Genomic DNA, 23464 nt, shown 5'->3' with positions numbered 1-23464 from the left:
CTCTCACCTCTTTTACATTTATAAAGAGTGTTTTGAGCAGATGTTTTTCTTCAGACAAGGAGAAATCATTGATTTTAGAACCTGGGGCCTTCAGTGGAATATTGACTAGCAAGTGCGTAACTTTGGAACATGTGACAGTAATTCTGTAAACTTGGGTCTCAGTGAAATGACAAAACAGGGTGCTGTGGACAGGTTGGGAGGGAGATGGTGGAGTGAGCAGAGACAGCAGCTGTGAAGAGTAGGAAGAGATTGGTATCTACTTGGTACCCAGTTTGGCAGAGACTGGCCATGTGTGAACAGACCAGGCTTTCTAGGATGTCCAAGTTCTAGGTGCTGTGATGGGTCCATAGTCTCCCATCTTCCCAGGCTTCCAGTGTGCTTTCGTTTGTTCACCTCATCTTTTGTTCTGCCATTTTCTACTCCTTTACATCTGTTTTTGTTCTTGTTGAAAATGTCACTTAACGTTTCTTCAATTTTTTTTCCAGATGGCTTCTATTTAGTTTTCCTAGTTTTCTGTCTAGTTGGCTTTTTATTCCACACCCCTGATTTCCTGCTCCTTAGAGGCAACTTGACAGCTCTTAGGTGTTTGTTCTACCCTTAACATCTGTATTTCATACTTCTGAATAACATACATATGTACAGTTGACCCTTGAACAACACGGGTTTGAACAGCACAGGTCCACTTAAATGTGGGTTTATTTTCAATAAATATGTGCTAGAGTACTATGCGATCCACGGTTGGTTGAATCTTAGGATGTGGAAACTTGGGTATGGAGGAACCGAGTGTGTATACAGAGGGCCGACTGTATGTATATGTGGATCTTGAACTGGGTAGAGGGTCAGTGCCCCTAACCCTTGCTTTGTTCAAGGGTCGACTGTACTTTTATTTCTTTATCTCCTTTTCCTCATTTTAGACACTTTCTGCTGGCTTTCACCTCTCCTCCAGACCGGTCCACAGATGTATTTACTTTTCCCCTCCTTTTTTCAGTTCTGTTCTTGTAAATTTTAGTTAAGTGAATATCTAGTGTTTATATAATTACGGTAAGGTAAATATTTTTGCATTCAAGTCACCTTTATTGTGTAGTTTTATTTTTCCTAGAGTAAATAATAATTGCTCTATTTTTTTGGTTGGTTTAATTTCCTACGATGTATTCCTTTTTTAAAAAAAATTAATTTATTTATTTTTGGCTGCATTGGGTCTTCGTTGTTGCGTGCGGGCTTTCTGTAGTTGCAGCGAGCGGGGGCTACTCTTTGTTGCGGTATGTGGGCTTCTCATTGCGGTGGCTTCTCTTGTTGCGGAGCGCGGGCTCTAGGCACGCGGGCTCAGTAGTTGTGGCTCGCGGGCTCTAGAGCGCAGGCTCAGCAGTTGTGGCGCACGGGCCTATTTGCTCTGCGGCATGTGGGATCTTCCCGGACCAGGGCTCAAACCTGTGTCCCCTGCGTTGGCAGGTGGATTCTTATCCACTGTGCCACCAGGGAAGCCCGAGTGTTGGATATTGTCACATGCTTTTTTCTTCTGGTGGCATTTGAGATGATCTTGTGGTTTATTTCTTTTGCACTTTTAATGTGATGGATATACTTGTGTTATGCTTTTGGCAGGTGTACTGGACCCAGCTCTGCCTCCCCAAGGTGTAGAGGGGAGGGAGGTGAGTGGCACTGAGGGCTTTCCACTCACTCTACTTTTCATATCTGTTTATGTGCCAGACGTGAGTCGTGCTTAACATGGTCCTCCTTGTCAGTCGATCCTTTCAAGTCATTGCCCCTTAGCTGTTGTTTGACTAGGTTAGTGAGAATCTTGGTCGTTAATTCGTAAATCTCTAATTAGATGATAAGGCATCTGACTACCTTAAGAGACTCATAGTTACTCTGCCGTTTATTTACTACCTTCATTGAATTTCTTTACCCTGACATTGAATGTACTGGGCAGAAATCACATCACATCAATACCTACAGTTGCCTTTGTTTAAATTAAGCAGTGAGACTCCCCACGGCTGCCCCAGTTGGAGCGATGCATTCTGGTTTTAGTCACAGGCTAGACCATAGTATGCAAGGGGCAGATGAAGTAAAGTTGTAGAGCTGGGCAGGTGCCACGTCATGCTAGTCTTTGATGAGAAATATGGGTATCTTCAAAATGTAATGAAAGCCGTAAAAGGATTTTAAATTTTAAAGAAAGGCACAGTGTGGTTTGTCTTATGTTTTGGCGAATTAATTTTGGGAGGGAAACAGGAAGGAATCAGTCGTTTTGATAGTCCCAGAGAGAGATCATAGCAGGCTTGTACTTCGGTAGTAGCAGTAGAGATGCAGAAAAATGGATGGATTGAGGTAACACAGAAGGTAGAACTGACAGGTCTTGATATTTTACACATAAGTGTAGAGCTCAGGAGAGCTGAGAGCCAGAGATACACATTTGAGAGTCAGCGTAGTCATGGGTGAGATGGATTATGTATCCCAGATGAGATGCTCTGAGAGGGAAGAGGACTTAGGACCGACTCCTGGGGCTTTGCCAGTTGGACAGGCACAGCGTTAGGGTGCCTGTGCTTCACGGGCTGAATCTGATTGTAGCCTTGTGAAGATGCAGGGCACTGTACATAATTGGTGAAATACTGTAAAATAGCACTCTCTCCTGCCTCTGTGCTTGTCACCCTTCCTGAACTGCAGCCTTTGTGCATGAAGACAGAGACTTAATTTCCTGCCCATTCCCCAGTGCCCAGAATGGTGCCTGGTGAATAGCAGGCACAGCAAACAAATCTAACACCTGTATATTTAGGAATAAAATCAATAAAAGAAAACATTGCTTTGTAGGCTGCTTTTTCACTTAGTATATGTTGATTTTTGTTTTTGTGTCCTTATGTAGCTTTCAAAAATAAGATGCTTGATGGCTGTGTACTTCTGTCACATGTGTGTAACATCATCTGGTGTGTCTCAGCAGGCTGGACTTTGGAGCTTATAGAAATAAAAGAGCCAGGGTGTGGACTTGGATTATTACCAGAAGAGTTCAATTTTTATTTCTGCCTCTTTAGCTCCTTGAGTGTAGAATAATGATCTGTGGAGCGGTCAGTAACTGGACCAGGGAATCCCCAGTGCCTTAATGGGTCTGAAGTACTTTGGTACTCTCCCCATAAAGGCTTACACACGGCAGGAGAAGTGAAGTCTGTCGTATACCTCTCCTCCCCTAGAAAAGTGGGCTTCTGTCTGTTTACTTATCTGTAAAGTGAGAGGGGCACCACACGGTTTCTAAGGTTTCTTGCTGATATAAATTCTTAATTTCTGATGTCATCTTGTCTTGATGTTCTTAAATTAATTTTTTTGTTTCATGAAAATTAGAAAACATGGACTCAGGACTTTTAGAACATGTGCATTTCTACAGGCAGTTTTTTTTTTAATCTTTTAAGTGAACAAAAATCAAATATATTAATATTAACCTTGCTAGGACAGATTTTAGCTCTTGTGAAAAATATGCAGAATTCAAAATATGATAAATAAAAGAGTTCTCAATTTTTTTTAGAAGTCAATGAAAGGATTCTATTTTGCAAAGCTGTATTACGAAGCTAAAGAATATGATCTTGCTAAAAAGTAAGTACCAAACTGTAAACATGCCTTAATTTTCTAAAACCGGTGCTTTAACTTCATGTTCTTCTTTGACATGGATAAATACACGTTTTTTTAGCAGTTCTTCCTAAGTATGTCCTGGAAATAAGGGATTCATCACTCAGATTGGTGATAAGAACTAGTCTGGATTCCATCTGCAGGTTGAGTCTAGAATGATACTTTCTGCATGTCTGCTGCTTATTTACACCCAGGGCAAGAAATCGTTTGGCATTAAATTTTCGCTAAAGATTGTTCTGGGTTAGAATAAAAGAGAACCATGCCTATATCTTAATTTCTTCCTGGTTAGATATCTGCTACTTTTATCAGCTGGAAAAAAATGGCAATGAATACAAAATTAAACTAATTCCTGGGCAGGAGAATAGCTTGTGTAAAAGATCTTTAGTTGACTGGATAGGTGATCCTGGGAGGCTTTGTCTCACCATAGAGCCAAGAAGCTTGGTGGTCTGATTTCCTGATTTATAGTGACTTAAAGCTGGAAATTCTGAGGGAGGCAGGCTATTAAAGGCATTGACGGGAAGATGAAAATTCTGATAAGGAAAGTGTTAGCGCCTTTATTTAACTGGCAGCATTGGGCCTGTTCACCCTCTTCCTTATTAATATGACACTTTTTCCTCCAGTGTTGATCTTTGGTCTAATATCTCCTGTGATAACATTCACTGGACCTAGAATATGCTTATTTTTAGTTGTCACTTGAGTTAGAGAATGGAAGTCACCGGCATTTGGTGGTGTAGTGAGTGATTTTTCTTCTGTGCTGTTTTAGCTGGGTACAGTCCCGTTAGATGTTATTTTCTTGTTTAAAAGGTGAATACGTTCTCTTAGTTGTTATTTGGAAATTGTTGCTCTTTAGTGTTTTGCATTATGATAGTTTAAAGATTTATTGTAATCACTTTCTAATGTCTGTGCAAAACTTAGTGCTATTCCCAAAGTGTAATAATAGAAAAAAGGTAATTTATATGTTCATTTCTTAAGAATGGGTAACACTAGAAAAAAAAAATTGGTAAATGTACCATTTAATGGTAAAATGAGTATGTTGTCAACTTTGTACATGTGTTTGTGTTTAAGTATTATTTCTATCTGTGGATGCTTTTCAGTTATCTGCATATTCTACTTTAAATAATGGTAGTCAAGAATTAGAATAACAATATAAATTAGTTTAGTGGTTGCTGGGCTTAAGATATTCTCTCAGCAGTTAAATGCAGTTCTAAATGTGATAATTTAAAGATTGTTTTTATATTATTGTTATTTTTAAACAGATATATATCTACATACATTAACGTACAAGAAAGGGATCCCAAAGCTCACAGATTTCTCGGCCTTCTTTACGAAGTGGAGGAAAACATAGAGAAAGCAGTTGAATGTTACAAGGTAAACTATATAAGATTAAAGCATAGCCTTCGCATAGCCAAACACACATAATGCCCAGGTTAATTTATGTAATAAATAATTCACATATATTTTATGGATGTCTTGAAAACAAGCACTGGTATCATCGTACTATTAAGTGAAACAGCTTGAAACAGATTTTGAAGTTCTTAGCCCAAAGAATGCTGTATTTTATCATTAAGAGATTAGCGATTGTAAAAGAAGATTAACACCTATAAATTTCAAGTTTACCATGATCAGAAATGCTGTTCTTATGTGTGTGGTTCCCTCCCTCTCTTCCTTTTCTTTTTTGCGTTTACCAAATAAAAAGATAATTTTTTTAAATTCATCTTCAGAAAACTTGCAGACACTTTAATAGCCTTGAAATAACATGCTGTCATTTAGAAATAGAGTTTTAATAGAGTCACTTGATAAATTTTTAATTCTTGTGTATGAGTGTATGGACTTTAGGAATCCTACTAATTTCTTAATTCTTTTTTGATATCAGCGTTCAGTGGAATTAAACCCAACACAAAAAGATCTTGTGTTGAAGATTGCAGAATTGCTCTGTAAAAATGATGTTAGTGATGGAAGAGCTAAATACTGGGTTGAAAGAGCAGCTAAACTTTTTCCAGGAAGTCCTGCAATTTATAAACTAAAGGTAAAAAATTAAGCAAAAGAAAGCATATAATAAAAGCAGTTGGGGAAAACTTAAGACACAGCTATTTCTAATATTTGGAGTTTAAATGATTTCAGTAGTAACCTTTAAACCGGTGTGTGTGGGGATGGGGAGTGTGGGAAATGGGTGAAGGGGGTCACAGGGGTACAAACCTTCAGTTATAAGATAAATAAGTTCTGGGGATGTGAAGTACAGCTTGTGACTATAGGGAACAGTACTGCACTGTGCATTTGAAAGTTGCTGAGAGGGGGTCTTAAAAGTTTTCATCGCAAGAGAAAGTAATTTGTAGCTGGGTGAGGTAATGGACGTTAACTTACTGTGGAAGCCATTTCACAGTACATACATTATCACAATATGCTTTTTCATTAGGTACGAGTTTGCTTCACACATGGCATCTCATTTACCCTTTGGAATGATTAATGTTTTAGGGATTTTACGGTTTGTTAGCTAGATGGTGGAGCTGAAATTATACTGACTTCTATCTGATATGAAATTTTTGCTTCATTGGGTGAAAATTACCCATAGGGTGGCAGTTCAGAGTTATAAGGTTTTTAAAGAACTGTTATCTAAATTTGGAAAGGACTGTGTTATGGGATAGTGAGGTTTTCAAGCAAAAGTTAAAAGACAGTTTCTCTAGCATATTATAGGTAATTTCTAAAAATGATAGAAACTTGTTGCTAATATATTAACTCATTCTGCTTGCTTTTCTTTACTGAGTAAAATATAGTTCACTGAGTGACTCTTCTGGAGAAAGTCTTTCCAAATATACTAGGCAAACAGAATTTTAAGTGTATGTTGGGTTGTAACCAATATATTGGGTGGCTTGTAGGATCTTAGTTCCCCGACTAGGGATCGAACCCTGGGCCCTGGCAGTGAGAGTGCTGAGTCCTAACCACTGGACCGCCAGGGAAGTCCCAGTGTACATTGTTTTTAACAGGACCCCCTCCATCCCGACTTATACATGTTTCCGATAGAATTTTTTTAACTTTTTTATTTTGAAATAATTATAGATTTTTCTCAGGGAGTTGTAAAGATTGTGCAGAGAGGTCCTGAGTTTACTTCATCCAGCTCTCCCCAGTGGTTACCTCTTAATGTAACTATAATACAATATCACACCAGGATTTTGGCGTTGGTGCAGTGTGTGTTCAGTTCTTGTTCATCTCATCATGTGTGTAAATTTGCTTAACCAGCACTGCAGTCAAGAGACAGAACTGCCCCATCACTACAGGGCGTCTTTCATGCTTGCCCTTCTGTGGTCACATCCACCTCTCCTTCCCATCGTCCTTAACTTCTGCCAACTGTGAATTTGTTCTCTGTCTTTATAATTTTGTAATTTAAAAATGTTGTATAAATAGAATCAGGCATCGGGTGACCTTTTGAGGTTGGCTTTTTTCATTCTGTACAGTGCCCTTGAGACCCATTCAGGTTGTGTGTATCAGTCAGTAGTTGGTTCCTTCCTTTTATTGCTGAGTAGTATTTTGTCATATGGGTGTGTTCCACAGTTTAACCATTTACTTTTGAGGGAAATTTCGGTTGTTTCCAATGTTTAGCGATTACAAACCTGGTATGAGCAATTGTGCACAGATTTTTAAATCAAAAGTGTTTTAAAAACCCCTAGAGATAAATACTAGTAACATTAAGTTTTTCTCCCTGTGATAAGCACCTGGATTTTAAATATTAATCTAGGGGCTTCCCTGGTGGCGCAGTGGTTGAGAGTCCGTCTGCCGATGCAGGGGACACGGGTTCGTGCCCCAGTCCAGGAAGATCCCACATGCCGCGGAGTGACTAGGCCTGTGAGCCATGGCCGCTGAGCCTGTGCTCCGCAACAGCAGAGGCCCCAACAGTGAGAGGCCCGCATGCTGCAAAAACAAACAAACAAAATTAATCTAAAATGTTAGGTTTCAGTGTGTAGATTTCTTTACCTTATTATCTTTGTTTTATGCCTCAAACATAATTTCCTTATTGGCCATGACAATCCATTCCATTGTGACATTATGGACCATGTATAAATGGGAGGGGATTATTTTTCTTGCAGTATAACCAAAGTTAAATGTTTCTAAAGCATCCTGATTCCCTTTAATGACTCTTTAAAGACAGTGTTGTCTAAAACTAAATCTTATGTCAGATTCCCCCCCCATCTTTTGGATAGAAATCCATGAGATTTGTAGCTATCTAGCAAAGTAATTCTATTTCTCCTAAAATTTAAGGCTGACTTACAGTAAATAGCTTTTTGACATTTCTTTAATGAACAAAACTACTCAATATTATTAATGAGAGGGCATTTTCTCTTGGGTATGGGAGCAGAATTTTTGTTTTTTAATACTTATTTATTTGCTTATTTGGTTGCACCGGGTCTTAGTTGCGGCTTATGGGCTCCTTAGTTGTGGCTGGCAGGCTCCTTTAGTTGCAGCTCGCCGGCTCCTTAGTTGTGACATGCGAACTCTTAGTTGCAGCATGCATGTGGGATCTAGTTCCCTGACCAGGGATCAAACCTGGGCCCCCTGCATTGGGAGCGTGGAGTCCTAACTACTGCGCCACCAGGGAAGTCCCGAGAGTAGAATTTTTGAAAAGCATCCATAATGGTGTTGATTTTTTACTTATTTATTTTTAAACATATAATTGAAGTCTAGGGCTTTTTTGCAGTTATAGACACACCAAGTGTAAGTTACGGAACTGATCCAGGAGGAGAGAGCTTGGTGAGGGAGAAAGGGCACTAATGGCGAGCATGGTCTGCGAGGTGGCGGGGTGGGGAGGTGAGTGCAGGAAGGTCGAGTGGAGCTTAGGGGTGATGGCTTCCATTTTCTCTGCGGGGGATGAGGTGTGATCATAAGTTGAAAGTGAGAGTTGGAGGAAAGAGGAATATGAAGTGAACTCTTCAGGGAATGGAGAAAGTGAGTTTATTAGAAGTAAAATAGGGCTTTATTTTTTCTAGGCATTACCAGTTTGGCAGTTTGAGATTATGAAAGTAAATCAGTTAGCTTGCTTGTGATTTCCCAAATTCCCGAATGCCCTACACTCACTTGTTCATCTGTTCATGTATGGGCGCAGAGGAAGCAGGTGGCGGGGTCTCCAGGAAAGGTGGAGAGAGTTAATTGAAGGCATCTATAAGTAAGGAGTAATTGTGGATGTTGGGACTGTGGCATTTCAGCTTGACATGGAAGGAAAGTGTATGTGTGTATTTCATGGAAAATTAAAACTTAGTGATGTCAGTGTACTGAAAGCTTTTCAGGTGGTAGAGGCAAAGAGATGTGGCAGTGAGGGTATGTGAGCCCCTGTGAGGTGGGAAAATGAGAGGGTGTGGTGGTCTGAGCGCTTTGATCAAAATACAGATTTGGCCAAATGGATGGCTGAGGCTGGAGTGTGGAGCACTGGAGATGAGGTCATTAAAGAGCAGAATGCCCAGGCCATTGTGTGTCTTTTGCACTTCTCAGTTGCCACTGACAGTGGCAGTTGTTAGGGATAAAGGAAGACGGTTCTATTCCAGTTGCTAATGAGGGGGGACTGGCAGGAGTAGCCGGATAGCAAGTCCTTTAGAAAACAGAGTTAGGAGCAGGGATGTGGTGGTGACGCTGGGAGACCCCCACCTCCTCTACTTGTGCGTAGGCTAGCAGAGAAGTGATGGCAGCTGTCTTGGAATGGGACTCCATTCAGAAAGGCCAGAAGGTGAAGACTTTGAGAAGATGGCAGAGCAGTAGGAGCTCCACAGTGGGAGCAGAGTGGGCAGAGATGAGTCAGCCTTAGGGAGATGCAGAGCACATTGAGGGTGAGGACCCTGGTGCAAGGGTTCCTGGGAGGCTAGGCGTCTGGTAGTGACCGGAGTGTGCAGGGACGCAGGCCGGTCGTCCTGGCACACTCTGAGGTGAGCATGGGCAGCCACTGCTGCTGTGTCATCCCAGGTGTTTCTCCCCACGTACATTTCTTGAGGTTTAGCTTCTGGGCTGGAAGTGACTCTGAGGGGCTAATGAGGTAGGTAGAGTGGGAATTTACTAAAGCCAGACACAGTGGGATGATGCTCATAGGAGCCATGATGTGTTTAAAGTTGCACAGATGTTTCTCTAATTAACGGTTCTTTAAAAATAGGAACAGCTTTTAGATTGTAAAGGTGAAGATGGATGGAATAAACTTTTCGACTTGATTCAGTCAGAACTTTATGCAAGACCTGATGATGTGCACATGAACATCCGACTAGTAGAGCTGTATCGCTCAAACAATAGACTGAAGGATGCTGTGGCCCACTGCCACCAGGCAGAGAGAAACATAGTCTTGCGTTCAAGTTTAGAGTGGAATTCCTGTGTTGTACAGACCCTTAAGGTAGGTAAAAACTGTTGGGTCTCACACTTCTTGATGGACAGTTACCATATATCCCTTTGTATTTAAGCGCTGCCTTCCAAGACCTAAATTTCTTACGTTTATGTATAGCAGCTGTGAAGTGAGATTTTTGCTACCATGATTTCAATTTATAATGGGTGGATTGGAGAAATAAATATGAGAAATATGTTTATATATTTTTTGGTGTTTTTATAGGCTGATTTAAAATCGACATGGTTTTACAGCATAGGAATGGGCAAAGGAATTTGTAGGCATAAAGCACTCAGTTTTGTAACACATGATAAAGTTTTGTAACTTGGAGTTCTTTTTGCAAAATAGGAATATCTGGAATCTTCACAGTGTTTGGAGTCTGATAAAAGTAACTGGCGAGCAACCAATCAGGACTTACTTCTAGCCTATGCTAACCTTATGCTTCTCACGCTGTCCACGAGAGATGTGCACGAGAGCAGGGAATTGTTGGAGAGGTATGTTGACCTACGGAGAGAGTACTTCGGTGTCAGCTACAGATTTTCTGTTTGTGGTAATTCTGTTCATTGGTCTAAACATCTTAATAGCATTATTTTTTCTGTAATATATCCAGAGGTAATAGTTAACGTAATGAACTACTTAGAAGGAATCTTCTTTTGTGGGGATATTGTAATTGGTTTTGTGTGACTTTGATTTCTAGAGAACTGTATTACTGCTTAGGCTTTATTAAATTATATTTAAATATTTAGTTTTGGCATACTTAGTAAAGAGTTGAGCCTGAAAATGAATGTTCTAACTGCTGTTCCATATTTTGTTTCAAAAAAAATGATACAATCTTGATTGAAAATCAGAGAATAAACTTCTTGTCAGATATTCTAGTATAAGCTGTTAACGTGACTGATATTTCAGAAAGCAATGTTTTAGCTTAGCAACAAGATAACTAAAATATAATACATGGTTATTCTGTTTTCCACGTTTTAATTTTGAGGACCAGTATCTCCACTTGATTAAAATAAATTCCGCTGAACAGAAACATCACTTGGATTTGTGTGTTAGTTTAGAGCAGGGGTTGACTAGAGCTTGTGGGCCAAACAAGGCTTACAGCCTGATTGTATGAATAAAGTTTTCCTGGCCACAGCCATGCTCGTTGTTATGTGTTATCTATGGCTGCTTACACACTGCAGTGGTAGAGCTGAGCACTTGTGACAGAGGTGGTGTGCCTGCAAAGCCACATTAGTATGTGGCCCTTTATAGGAAAAGTTTGACATTCCCTGGTTTATTACACTCTCCATTTGTCTGAAAAGTAATTCTTTTCACTGAAGTGTAGAGTTAGTTTTCTTGAGGAAGTACGTAGTGTCTTAACATGGGTAGGGTAAGGGAGTATCCAAAAAAAACTAAATTGAACTTTTAGGTCATTTTAGAAAATATTTAGGTTTTTATGTTTTTTTGATTTTGGTGTGGTTATATACTTAAAAACTTGGTTACATGAGGAAATAAAGGAGAAAGAGACAATTTTTTAGTAGTACTAAAAAATAATTTTAACTTCATGGATCCCTAGGAGGGGTGTTAAGACCCTCTAGGGCAGTGGTCCCCAACCCTTTTGGCACCAGGGACTGGGGGTGGGGCGGGGGGATTCAAAAGCATTAATACATAGATTACAAATAATAGTGAGAAATATAATTTATTTATCTCTAGTTATGTGTATAGTAAGAAGAGCAGTTATGGTATTGATAATGCACATATTTTAGTTATTATAATTTGAAAATGGCATGTTTAATTTGAGAAATTTCAACTTTGAATTAAATAACAAAACCATATGATGGAGAAGATGTTTTGGAATAAGACGTTCTAGAGGTTAAGCTTGAAGTATAGGAAGTGTGTGGAATAACAATAAGCGCTACATGATTTATAATTCATAAAACAATATGGATTATTAAGAGTTAGAATGTGGAAGATGAAGCTTGAAATAGTTTTATTTTATTTTGAATTAAATAATGAAACTGATTATTTACAATGCAGTAGTTTAATGTGTGTTTAATACTTTAATATTACAGTTTTGATAGTGCTCTTCAGTCTGTGAAATCTTGTGTGGGTGGAAATGATGAACTCTCGGCTACTTTCTTCGAAGTGAGAGGACATTTCTACATGCATGCTGGTTCTCTGCTTTTGAAGATGGGTCAGCATAGTGACGTGCAGTGGCGAGCGCTCTCTGAGCTGGCTGCGTTGTGCTATCTCATAGCCTTTCAGGTAATCCACTCCCAGTTTTGCATGCAGTTGACATTTCAGTGAGACTTTGTTGTATTTCACATGGAGGTGTGTCCTGGTCCGTAATGAAAATATGGGTAAATATGTAAAATTAAAATGAAATAGTTACTTTGATGGGTGAAGAGTAACAAGATTTATGCAGTACTGGTGAGGCTGGTGAAACAGGTACATTGATGCATTGCTGGTGGCAGTTGGCATTGCTATGGCTTTTTGGGAGATCAATTTGAAGAATTTGATCTTTTTACTTTGCCATTTCTGGGAACCTGTAGTATGGAAATAGTCTCAAGTATAGATAAAACTTGATTCAAAAAGATAGGCATAACTTGGACGAAAACTAAGTAAGTAAATTTTGGGGTATGGTTGCGTAAGCTATGATCGAAGAATGTGTTTACCACCCGCATTTCAACATGTTAATTGAAAACATGCGTATGTGACATGTATACAACATTAATAGTATGTTTAATGTATAGCAGTATACTTACTTATCTTTGGAAACATGAAACTTCTTTATACATAGAACATGACATGAAGAAAATACGCCAAAATATTAACCATTATTTTTAGATGATGAGATGCTGGCTCTTTTCCCTTCCCTAATTCATTTTTGCAGTTTTAATGTTTTCTTTAGTGAGCTTCTAGTAATTCTGAAGTGAAAAGAAATGAGCAGTCTTCCAAAAAATGAATTAAGCCCAGCTTGTAAAAATTATTGTTAGCTTTGGAGAATAATCTTTTGCCTGAGAGAAAGAAAAAGGGGTTCACTATAGAATTACTTTTAGAGAATGTTCCTCCTTCTAGTTCATATTACCTAGATCTTTTAAAAACCTGTTGATATGTGGTCCACAGTGCTATGGTGTGCTCAGTGGAAGCATTTTGGTTCGTAAGGAATATATTTTAGTGAAAATTAGTGAAGTTAATGAAGTTTGCTAATTTATATAAGCACTAAAAGGTACTTATGATTAATATTTTTATAGAATCCTCAAGTAGCTGACAGTTCTCTTATTTTTAATGGAAACTAAAATGTATTAAATTTTTAAAAAATGTGTATTTTTAAGTTAACACACAGTCAACCATCCTAAACATTGGCCTTTTTAAAATTGAAGCATAGTTGATGTACAGTATTGAGTAAGTTACAGGTATATAATATAGTGAGTCACCATTTTTAAAGATTATACTCCATTTATAGTTATTGTAAAATATTGGCTGTATTCCCTGTGTTGTACAGTATATCCTTGTAGCTTATTTTATACATAATAGTTTGCACCTCTTAACTCCCCACCAATACCTTGCCCCTCCCTCCTTCCCTCTCCCCACTGGTAACCACTAGTTTGTTTTATATATCTGTGAGTCTGTTTCTTTTTTATTGTATTCATTAGTTTATTGTATTAAACTTTGACCTTTTTAAATAGTAAAAACTAAATCTCCCTCTTAATTGATTGCGTGAGGCTAACTTTTTTAATGGTAGGGTTTTCAGACCCTTGCTTAGGGGACTGCTGTAGTTCTAGTGAGTCCAGGTAGTCCCCCACTTACGATTGTCCGACTTATAGATTTTCAACTTTACAACGGTGTGAAAGTGCTGCACATTCAGTAGAAACTGTACTTTGAATGTTGATCTTTTCCTGGGCTGGCGATACGTGGTACATACTCTCCTGTGACGCTGGGCAGTGGCAGCAGGCTGCACCCCCCATCTGTCACACAACCATGAAGACTTACAGCCATCTGTACCCAGACAGGAACAGTCCTGCTTTTCATTTTTAGTACAGTATTCAATCACATGAGATATTGAGCACTTTACAATAAATGGGCTTTTTGCGTTAGATGAGTTTGCCCGACTGTAGGCTGATGTAAGTGCTCTGAGCACGTTGAAGGTAGGTCAGGTGTATTAAATACATTTCAACTTAGGATATTTTCAACTTACGGGTTTATTGGGGCATAACCCCATCCTAAGTTGAAGATCTGCGTGTCTGTGTTTCAGCTAGTTAAGCAAATTCTCTCTTGAAACCTTTTTTTGGCCGCACTGTGCAGCTTGCGGGATCTTGGTTCCCTGTCCAGGGATTGAACTGGGGTCCTCGGCAGTGAAAGCGCCGAGTCCTAACCACTGGACTGCCAGGGAATTCCGTCTTTTGAAACCTTTTAATTAAGATGAGGAAATGTTGATTTGAGATGATGTGACTGAGTACATTCATAACTAATTTACTAGTCCCAAATGATAGTGGTTGAGTAGTTCTGGAAAAGGTGCCAGTGTTATGAATTGAGGTCAGTTTGAAAGCAAAAAGAATTATGTCACATTTTGTTTCTTATTTTCTGTGGTCTTCAACATCTATCTATAGATGACTAAGTTTGGCTTCATGCTTAAAAAACTTCTGGGTAAAAGCATAGGTCAAACTAATGTTTCTAAAATTCAAAATCAGAAGTTTTTAGGTTCATAAGTAATATATTTATTTTGAAAAATTATCTTTGGAAAGGTGGTTATATTCACATGGTTTCATATTGTAGTGGCATGTAAGAATATACAGTGAAAACTCCTTCCTGTGTCTGTTCCTTAGTCATTTACTTCTCTTCCCTGGAGGAACTAATGTCGTTTCTTATGACTTCTTCAAGAAATGTTTTATGCACACACACTCTTAGAAAATACAGAAAGAAGAAATTCTGTACATTCTATTTATTTTGCTTTATTTCCATGAAATATATCTTGGTGATATTTCCATATCAGCCCAGAAAACATAGCATGAGTACAGCACCCTCATTTGTTCTGACGTTTGCATGTTATTTCATTCTATGGATGTACCATAGATTGGGTTTCTTTAAACCAGTGCCCTAAAACCAAGATACCAGGTTTTACTTTTTTGTTATGCTTCTTCAAAATAATTCTGCAACGAGTAATTTATGCCATTTCACATGTGAAAATTTGCGGGTGGAATAAATTCTTGAGAGAAGAATGGCAGGATCAAAGTGTATCTATGCATTTATAAGTTTTAGAGCTATTGCCAAATTTCTAGCCTCACAGAGGTTGTATCAAATACTCCCACTACCAATTTAAGAAAGTCATTAGAGGTTTAACAGCAGTTAGACACCCACCATCCATATAGTTAAGTTTTAGGATATCTCCAGTAAGTGTTCGTTTTCTGGAAGTGAACATTTTCAGTGATGGACATCTGCTGCTTTTCAAGATAGCCTGTTGCGTTTTTGGATAATTTGGTTCTTGGTGCTTCCTTATATGGAGTAAAAATATTTCTCAAGCTGCTACCCATTGGTGGTGGTTTTTCCTTTTAGTGCTATTAAAAAGTCTAGCCCTTCTTTTACAAGATACTTTTCCTAATATCTGAATGCAGCTGTCGTCTTTTCACCATTCTGTTTATTCATAATTGTTCCAGCTCTTCTTCATAGGATATGGCTTGGAGCCCTTTTACTCTCTTGGTTGTCCCAGTTATCCCAGTGGTATCTCAGATTATTCTCTGGAAATGTGCTGTCCACAGTGTGGCATTTCCAAGTATGGGCCCCCCAGCGCCAGATCATGGAGAGCTGTCATCTCTTCCACTGCTCTCATTCTGTTTATGCAGGGTAGAAAAGGTCTCTAACCAAGTACTCCCCAGCTGTAACTTGAATGTGCTTTTAGTAGAAAGTAATTTCTCAGAAGTGCTCTTCGTAGGCATCTTTTATAGATTATCTAAATTTCTTGGTTCCGAGTGTTTTGCAGTTAGATTTCCAACTCTGTTTAACATTGGCTAACTGCTCATTCTTTATCGAAAAAGTACAGTGTAATAGAAAGGAACATCTTACTATTAAAAATGTGAGTATCACTAAATTAAGATTTTTGATTCTAAAATGATCAGGTTCCAAGACCAAAGATTAAATTTATAAAAGGAGAAGCTGGACAAAATCTACTGGAAATGATGGCCTGTGATCGTCTGAGCCAATCAGGTAATAGTAATGTTTAACTGATTTTATTTTAAAAAGAAAAGAAAATTTCTGTTTGGGCACATCTTATGATAGTATCTTCTCTCTGTCCAGGAGATAATTTGTCATAATCATTTGTTTCTCTTTGCCATATTGGATTAGGGAGCGAGATACAGAAAGAATGATAAGAAATTGTATATTCTTTAAAAGGAACAAATATTGTTTGCTCCCGGGTAGAGAAACTGCTTACCCCCCTCCCCCCCCTTAATCTAGCTGCTAGAGCCTCCATCCAGAATATTTTTTTAAAATTTATTTATTTATTTTTTTGCGGTACACGGGCCTCTCACTGTTGTGGCCTCTCCTGTTGCGGAGCACAGGCTCCGGAAGCGCAGGCTCAGTGGCCATGGCTCACAGGCCTAGCCGCTCTGCAGCATGTAGGATCTTCCTGGACCGGGGCACAAACCCACGTCCCCTGCATCGGCAGGCGGACTCTCAACCACTGCGCCACCAGGGAAGCCCTTTTTTTCCTTTTTTAAAAAAAAATTTTTTTTATGTTTATTTTATTTTTTGCTTTCTCTAGTTGTGGCAGGCGGGGGCTACTCTTCGTCGTGGTGCATGGGCTTCTCATTGCGGTGGCTTCTCTTGTTGCGGAGCATGGGCTCTAGGCGCATGGGCTTCAGGAGTTGCAGTGCACCGTCTCAGTAGTTGTGGCATGCGGGCCCTAGAGCGCGTGGGCTTCAGTAGTGGTGGCACACAGGCTTAGTTGCTCCGCGGCATGTGGGATCTTCCCAGACCTGGGATCGAACCCTTGTCCCCTGCGTTGGCAGGCGGATTCTCAGCCACTGCGCCACCAGGGAAGTCCCTCCATCCAGAATATTTTAAAGCACTTCCTAAACTAAGAATAAGTTACTCATCAGTTGCTTAAGACATTACTATGGGGGATATAAAGATGAAAAAGTTCTGGATCTCTCTCTTAAGGAACTGACATCATAGTAACAGAGATAGAAGGTATATATTCACATTCTGTTAGGCTCTTGGAATTTTTAGATTTATTCCCAGTTTTGACTATTTGGGATGGATCCTAAAGGTCTGTTACAGACTATCTGGCTTTGTTAAGGCAGAAACTTGCAGGTGTTCACGCAGGCAGTGAATCAAGCAGTGAACTGAAGACTCCATGGGGAAATGTTTCTCTAAGAAGCAGTTTTCATTTTAGGATATTTTCATCACCTCATAAAGAAACCTCGTACCCGTTAGCAGTCACTCCTCATTCCTCCAGACCCCCTCGTCCTAGGCAACCACTAATTTTCTGCCTCTTTATATCTCTCTGTTCTGGACAGTTCATATAAATTGAATCATACAAAATGTGGTCTTTGGGTAACTGTCTTCTTTCACTTAGCATAGTGTTTTCAAGGTGCATCCATGTTGTAATGTGACCTAGAACTTCATCCAAGGAGCGTTTTTTAAAATAGATTCTTCACCCCAAATCTGTGGAATCAGAATCTCTGGGAGTGGGGCCTGGAAATAAAAAAAGAAAATTTTTAAGCTTTTTAAAGGATGATTCTGACCAGCCAGGTTTAGAAGTTAGGTTTATCAGGTCAGAAAATTTGAGCTTGGTCCTGTTCTCCTGTGGCCACTTGAATCCCACACTTTTCCATCTAAAATGGAAATCCTTTTGGTATTTTTCGCACACATTTTTTTCTTTCCTTTTATTCTAGTACGTAGATACAGATACTGTTACACTGTAGTCTATTCATTTTTCACATCAGCACCCTTTTGGGTCCAGCTGTGGTTGTTGGGCTGGAGGGCTGGGTCTGAGATAGTCATGTTATTTCCCCTTAGGGTATGTGAATGAAACTATTGAGAGAGATGAATAAAAACAATCTATTTTTTAAATGATGGAAATAATTTGTTTTTCAGGGCATATGCTGCTAAACTTAAGTCGTGACAAGCAAGACTTTTTAAAAGAGGTTGTAGAATCCTTTGCCAATGAAAGTGGGCAGTCTGCTGTATATGATGCTCTGTTTTCTAGTCAGTCACCTAAGGATAGATCTTTCCTTGGTAGCGATGATATTGGAAACCTTGATGTACGAGCACCAGATCCTGAGGATTTGGCTCGATATGATGTTGGTAAGTTGTATCTTTCTAAGGAAACATTTTGCATTTTAATCCTTTTATACTAGGAGACAAATAATAGCAACAAGGGGAATAAATTGCCCATAATCTCATTACCCAGAAATAATGACTTAATATTTTCCTATATTCCTTGCAAGTTTTTTGAAGGGTTGGGGTAGTATGAGGGGTTGGGGTAGCTGTAGTGGTGGCATATGTTTTTCTTGTAAATAGTTGTTTATACTGTACACATGATTAGTCTCATGAATTCTTTCTCATCCTGTCTCTCTAACTATCACTTTTAGTGGCAATGTGATCTTTTTAGTGAAGTAGCCATAATTTGTTTGCCACTTTTTATTGTTGGGTATTGAAGATGTTTCCAGTTTTTTCACTTATATTAAAATGCTGATGAAAACTTTACTATAAAGTGCCTCCATTTCAGTTATCCCGTAGAGATTCCTAAAAACAGAATTACTGGGATAAAGTGGATGAGCGTGTTTAAGTCTCTTGCAGATTGCCATATTACAAGAAAACTTGTGCCTATTTATGCTTTCCGAAGCCCATAACTTTCTTAGTATTGAATTTCTTGTAGAGGAAAAGATCTATTTATTATCCTAATGGACTAATGTAGTGGTATCCCATTGTTTTAATATTTCTTCACTGAAAGGAAAATCTGTTGTTTCAAGATTTCTTACTGGTGGCTATTCTTTATTTTACCTCTGTCAGTAGATTTTGTTCTATTGAGTTCTAGTGAGGCTCTTTTTTCTTCTTAGATGGACTTCAAAAGAACGTTTTCCATTATAACTGTCTTTATTAAAGTTCCTAGATGGAGTTTGAATACTTCTAATAAGAACATAAGACTTTGCTTATCATAGATTTCCCCTGTGCTCTGATATAGAAAAGCAGTTATAAAATTAAGGTACATTTATTATGAGTCAGTTGTTTATGTTGGCAAAACTGATGGGACGCAAAGATTTCCAAAACCTCAAGCCAATTTTTTTTTGTATTTCAGGTGCCATTCGAGCACATAATGGTAGTCTTCAGCACCTCACCTGGCTTGGCTTACAGTGGAGTTCATTGCCTGCCTTACCTGCGATTCGAAAATGGCTAAAACAGCTTTTTCATCATTTGCCCCAGGAAACCTCAAGACTTGAAACAAATGCACCTGAATCAATATGTATTTTAGATCTTGAAGTAAGCAGAGATTTTAACAACTTAAACATTATGAGTATTGTTTGATTTTTTTCTACTTAAATTGATTTTTCTTTAAATAAAAACAGGTATTTCTACTTGGAGTAATATATACCAGCCACTTACAATTAAAGGAGAAGTGTAATTCTCACTACAGCTTCTATCAGCCTCTGTGCTTGCCACTTCCTGTGTGTAAACAGCTTTGCACAGAAAGACAGAAATCTTGGTGGGATGCAGTTTGTAATCTAATCCACAGAAAAGCAATGTAAGTAGTCAAATAAGAATACTCCTTTGACTTATTGCCTAGGGACTTTAATTCTCATGTGAAGTTTTAATTTTTAATTATCATGTGATGATTTACATACGTGTAAGTGTTGAACTGCATGTTTATAAATCAATTTTATTAAATACAACTTTTTTTAGACCTGGAACCTCAGCAAAATTGCGACTTCTAGTTCAGCATGACATAAACACTCTAAGGGGCCAGGAAAAACATGGCCTTCAGCCTGCTCTACTTGTGCACTGGGCAAAGTGCCTTCAGAAAACGGTGAGTTCACTGAAGTGGAAGCAGTTTTTAAGAACATTACTGTCATTTTTTAAAATCACAGATTTTACATTGAAAGCCTTTCAGTTTTAAAAACAGCTTATTCATATTATGTCAGGTGAAACGTATTTTCTTAATCTTGCCACAGAGTGGTTAGTCTAGTTAATACATAAGTGCTTAGAACAGTGCCTGGCACAGTAAATGTTCCATAAGTATTAGTCATTGTTATTATTACTTATTTACCTTACGATAAATATTGTCCAGCCTGAAGATTCTTTTACGTGTTTGGTGGCACAAGACTCTGTAGGTAAGGGCATTATCTCTTGCTAAGTAGTTGAGGTCTGTTCTGTGGCAAGATTAGATTAGTTTAGCCCTTTGACCAAACTGTGGCACCTATAAGAGTGGCAGATTTCGGCTGTCTAAAAATAGCAACTTTAAAAAAATAAAGTGGGCTGCCTGATTAGTTAGTGTCATTGAAAGTGTGTAAAAGTTGGTTCTAGAATGATCACTGGTATTAAAGTGGTTAGTTATTCCAGTATTTGGAAAGGTGAGCATATGGCTTTTGAGATTCTATTTTGCCTTGATTTGAAATTTTAACCAGTTGTTCAGACCATCTATAAATGAATTTTTGGATCTGATCGTTTGTGTCTCTTCTAACTTTGTATTTTTTTAGGGCAGTGGTCTTAATTCTTTTTACGATCAACGAGAATACATAGGCAGAAGTGTTCATTACTGGAAGAAGGTTTTGCCATTGTTGAAGATACTTAAAAAGAAGAGCAGTATCCCTGAACCTATTGACCCTCTGTTTAAACATTTTCATAGTGCAGACATTCAGGTAATGGAGGATCCCTTTGTGAACTAACTGGAAATGTGGATTTCCAATTTATAAACAAAGAAGTGGGAGTATAAACTGCTTAAATTTGTTGCTTGGCTATCTCATGGAAGTCTTGTTTTCTGAGTCCACTAGCTGTCACAAATACAGTATGGCAGAAGAGAGTACTGCGATGCTAATCTCATTAGATCGTGTAAAATCTTTGGGAAATCATTTGGGTTTGATATTCTGGGTAGAGGCAATTTGACTAAAAGTTATCTAATATGTTTAGGCATCTGAAATGGGTGAATATGAAGAGGAAGCACACATAACATGTGCTATATTGGATGCAGTTAATGGAAATATAGACGATGCTGTGGCTGCTTTTGAATCTATTAATAATGTCGTTTCTTATTGGAATCTTGCACTGGTAAGTTGTGTGGTACTTGAATTAAAAGGTTTTTGTTTTAAAACATAATTGTTTCATAAAAGCACTCTGTGTATAGATTTTTCACAGAAAAGCAGAAGACATTGAAAATGATGCACTTTCTTCTGAAGAACAAGAAGAATGCAAAAATTACCTGAGAAAGACCAGAGACTACCTGATAAAGATTTTAGATGACAGTGATTCAGATCTCTCAGTGGTTAAGAAAGTAAGTTGCAGGTTGTTTGTACTTTCTTATTATTTTGATAAGTACTTTTGCCTTGGTTTTATATTTTGGTAATTTCAAAAATGTTTAGTGGTGCCTTATTAATGCGGAAAATGGAGGGTGTTTAAATATTTAATTAGCATTATTTTGCCTTAGGTTTGGGGGGGTGGGGTGTGTGTGTTTTTTTTAAACTTGGGCACTTAAGTTTATACTCTTACAAAAAATGCTTGTTAGGGAATTAGAAAAGGTTTCCAAGGTATGCATTTATTTTTGTTATCTTGGCAATGAAATCAACAAATATTGCCACCTAAGGACTGTTTCTGCACGGACTTCACAGTTAAACATGTCACCGACTACTTGAGAGCGTTTCTCTCATCATGACCATCTGATGTAACTACCTTTTCCCAGCTGTCAGCAGTTTGAGGCTGTTGTGATGGTATTAACCTTAACTACATTCAACCTTCCACCTGTTTTGTTGATTAGTTTGTGTTCCTGCTCTTGGATTAGGATTTATGTTTGGTGCATTCCAACATCTGTGTTTCTCCTCATGTTCAAAATCAGTTAGGGTTTCCCTGGTGGCGCAGTGGTTGAGAGTCCGCCTACCAATGCAGGGGACACGGGTTCGTGCCCCGGTCCGGGAAGATCCCACATGCCGCAGAGCAGCTGGGCCCTTGAGCCATGGCTGCTGAGCCTGCGCGTCCGGAACCTGTGCTCCACAATGGGAGAGGCCACAACAGTGAGAGGCCCGCGTACCGAAAAAAAAAAAAAAATCAGTAAACGTCAGTAACTTAATTTTGTTCACGTGGAAAAGCTTCCCCAGTTAACATTGCTCTGCCATTACTGTGGCTAACGAGGGATAGAAACAGCATGGACTTGAGGGTTGGAAGCCTTTGATTACACAGCAGTTTCATGTTTGTTGTTACATAAAGTATAATGTGCTTGTTACATAAAAGTGAAAAACGTAAATTAGTAAGAAAAAAAAATCTGTGTTTATTTTAGAGAGAGTTCTACTTCGGTAATTTTGCAGGCTAAAGCCATTGATTCATGCCTTTTGTTTTTAGTTGCCCGTGCCCCTGGAATCTGTAAAAGAGATGCTTAATTTAGTCATGCAGGAGCTCGATGACTTCAGTGAAGGAGGGCCTCTTTATAGAAATGGTTCTTTGCGAAATGCAGATTCAGAAATAAAACATTCTACACCGTCTCCCACCAAATACTCTCTATCACCAAATAAAAGTTACAAGGTAAGTGGGGAAGAAATGAGTCACTCTACTGTGGAATACATTTCTGTTCTAAATGTTTTAAGTACTTTTTTGTTGTTATTTTTTCAGTATTCTCCCAAAACACCACCTCCATGGGCAGAAGATCAAAATTCTTTATTGAAAATGATCTGCCAACAAGTAGAGGCCATTAAGGTAAATCACTTGATTTCTCTAAACTGTGCCTCTCTTATTCCTAGATGCCTTCCTTGTCCACTTTCTCACTTATTTCTAAAACTGTTCAAAATGTTCCTTTGCCATGTGACTGTAGAATCATACTGTGTTTTACGTGCTTTCATCTTGACGCTTAGCATATTTTTTTTTTTTTTTTTTTTTTTTTTTTGCGGTACACGGGCCTCTCACTGTTGTGGCCTCTCCCATTGCGGAGCACAGGCTCCGGAAACGCAGGCTCAGCGGCCATGGCTCACGGGCCCAGCCGCTCCGCGGCATGTGGGATCTTCCCGGACCGGGGCACGAACCCGCGTCCCCTGCATCAGCAGGCAGACTCTCAACCACTGCGCCACCAGGGAAGTGCTACACTTAGCATATTTTTGAAACTACTTAAGTGTCTGCGTCCTCCACTAGATACGAATCTTTCAAAGGTAGAGACTCCTCTATCCAAAACATAGCCTTGTTTCTGGCATAGAGGAGGTTCCCAGGTGATTGAATTGAACTAGTGAAATATACTCTTCATACCTTGGTGTGTGAGTTTGTCTCAGACTGACTGTGGTTGTGTATGTTAAGTTTATATCTAGGACTTCACAAGTGGTCTAAACTTCAAAAGGCCTCTTTATCTTT

The 23464-nt window shown here is 38.8% G+C and overlaps 1 protein-coding gene across 3 annotated transcripts in view; it reads left to right on the top strand.

The window, feature by feature from the left end:
- RGPD4 (RANBP2 like and GRIP domain containing 4) overlaps positions 1-23464 on the top strand; it is a 53365-nt gene that overhangs the window by 1399 nt on the left and 28502 nt on the right. For all 3 annotated transcript variants that reach the window (XM_067703972.1, XM_067703974.1, XM_067703973.1), the window contains exons 2-17: positions 3506-3573; positions 4863-4974; positions 5480-5632; positions 9731-9961; positions 10298-10443; positions 12001-12193; positions 16042-16129; positions 18023-18232; positions 19227-19408; positions 19495-19670; positions 19829-19952; positions 20623-20784; positions 21053-21190; positions 21267-21413; positions 22472-22651; positions 22739-22822. In XM_067703972.1, coding sequence (XP_067560073.1) covers positions 3506-3573; positions 4863-4974; positions 5480-5632; positions 9731-9961; positions 10298-10443; positions 12001-12193; positions 16042-16129; positions 18023-18232; positions 19227-19408; positions 19495-19670; positions 19829-19952; positions 20623-20784; positions 21053-21190; positions 21267-21413; positions 22472-22651; positions 22739-22822 — 2394 coding nt within the window. The remainder of the gene's footprint in view (positions 1-3505; positions 3574-4862; positions 4975-5479; positions 5633-9730; positions 9962-10297; positions 10444-12000; positions 12194-16041; positions 16130-18022; positions 18233-19226; positions 19409-19494; positions 19671-19828; positions 19953-20622; positions 20785-21052; positions 21191-21266; positions 21414-22471; positions 22652-22738; positions 22823-23464) is intronic.

Source organism: Pseudorca crassidens, chromosome 14 (genome assembly GCF_039906515.1).
Source record: "Pseudorca crassidens isolate mPseCra1 chromosome 14, mPseCra1.hap1, whole genome shotgun sequence".
NCBI classification, from domain to species: domain Eukaryota; kingdom Metazoa; phylum Chordata; class Mammalia; order Artiodactyla; family Delphinidae; genus Pseudorca; species Pseudorca crassidens.
This window is presented reverse-complemented; position numbering and strand designations above follow the sequence as displayed.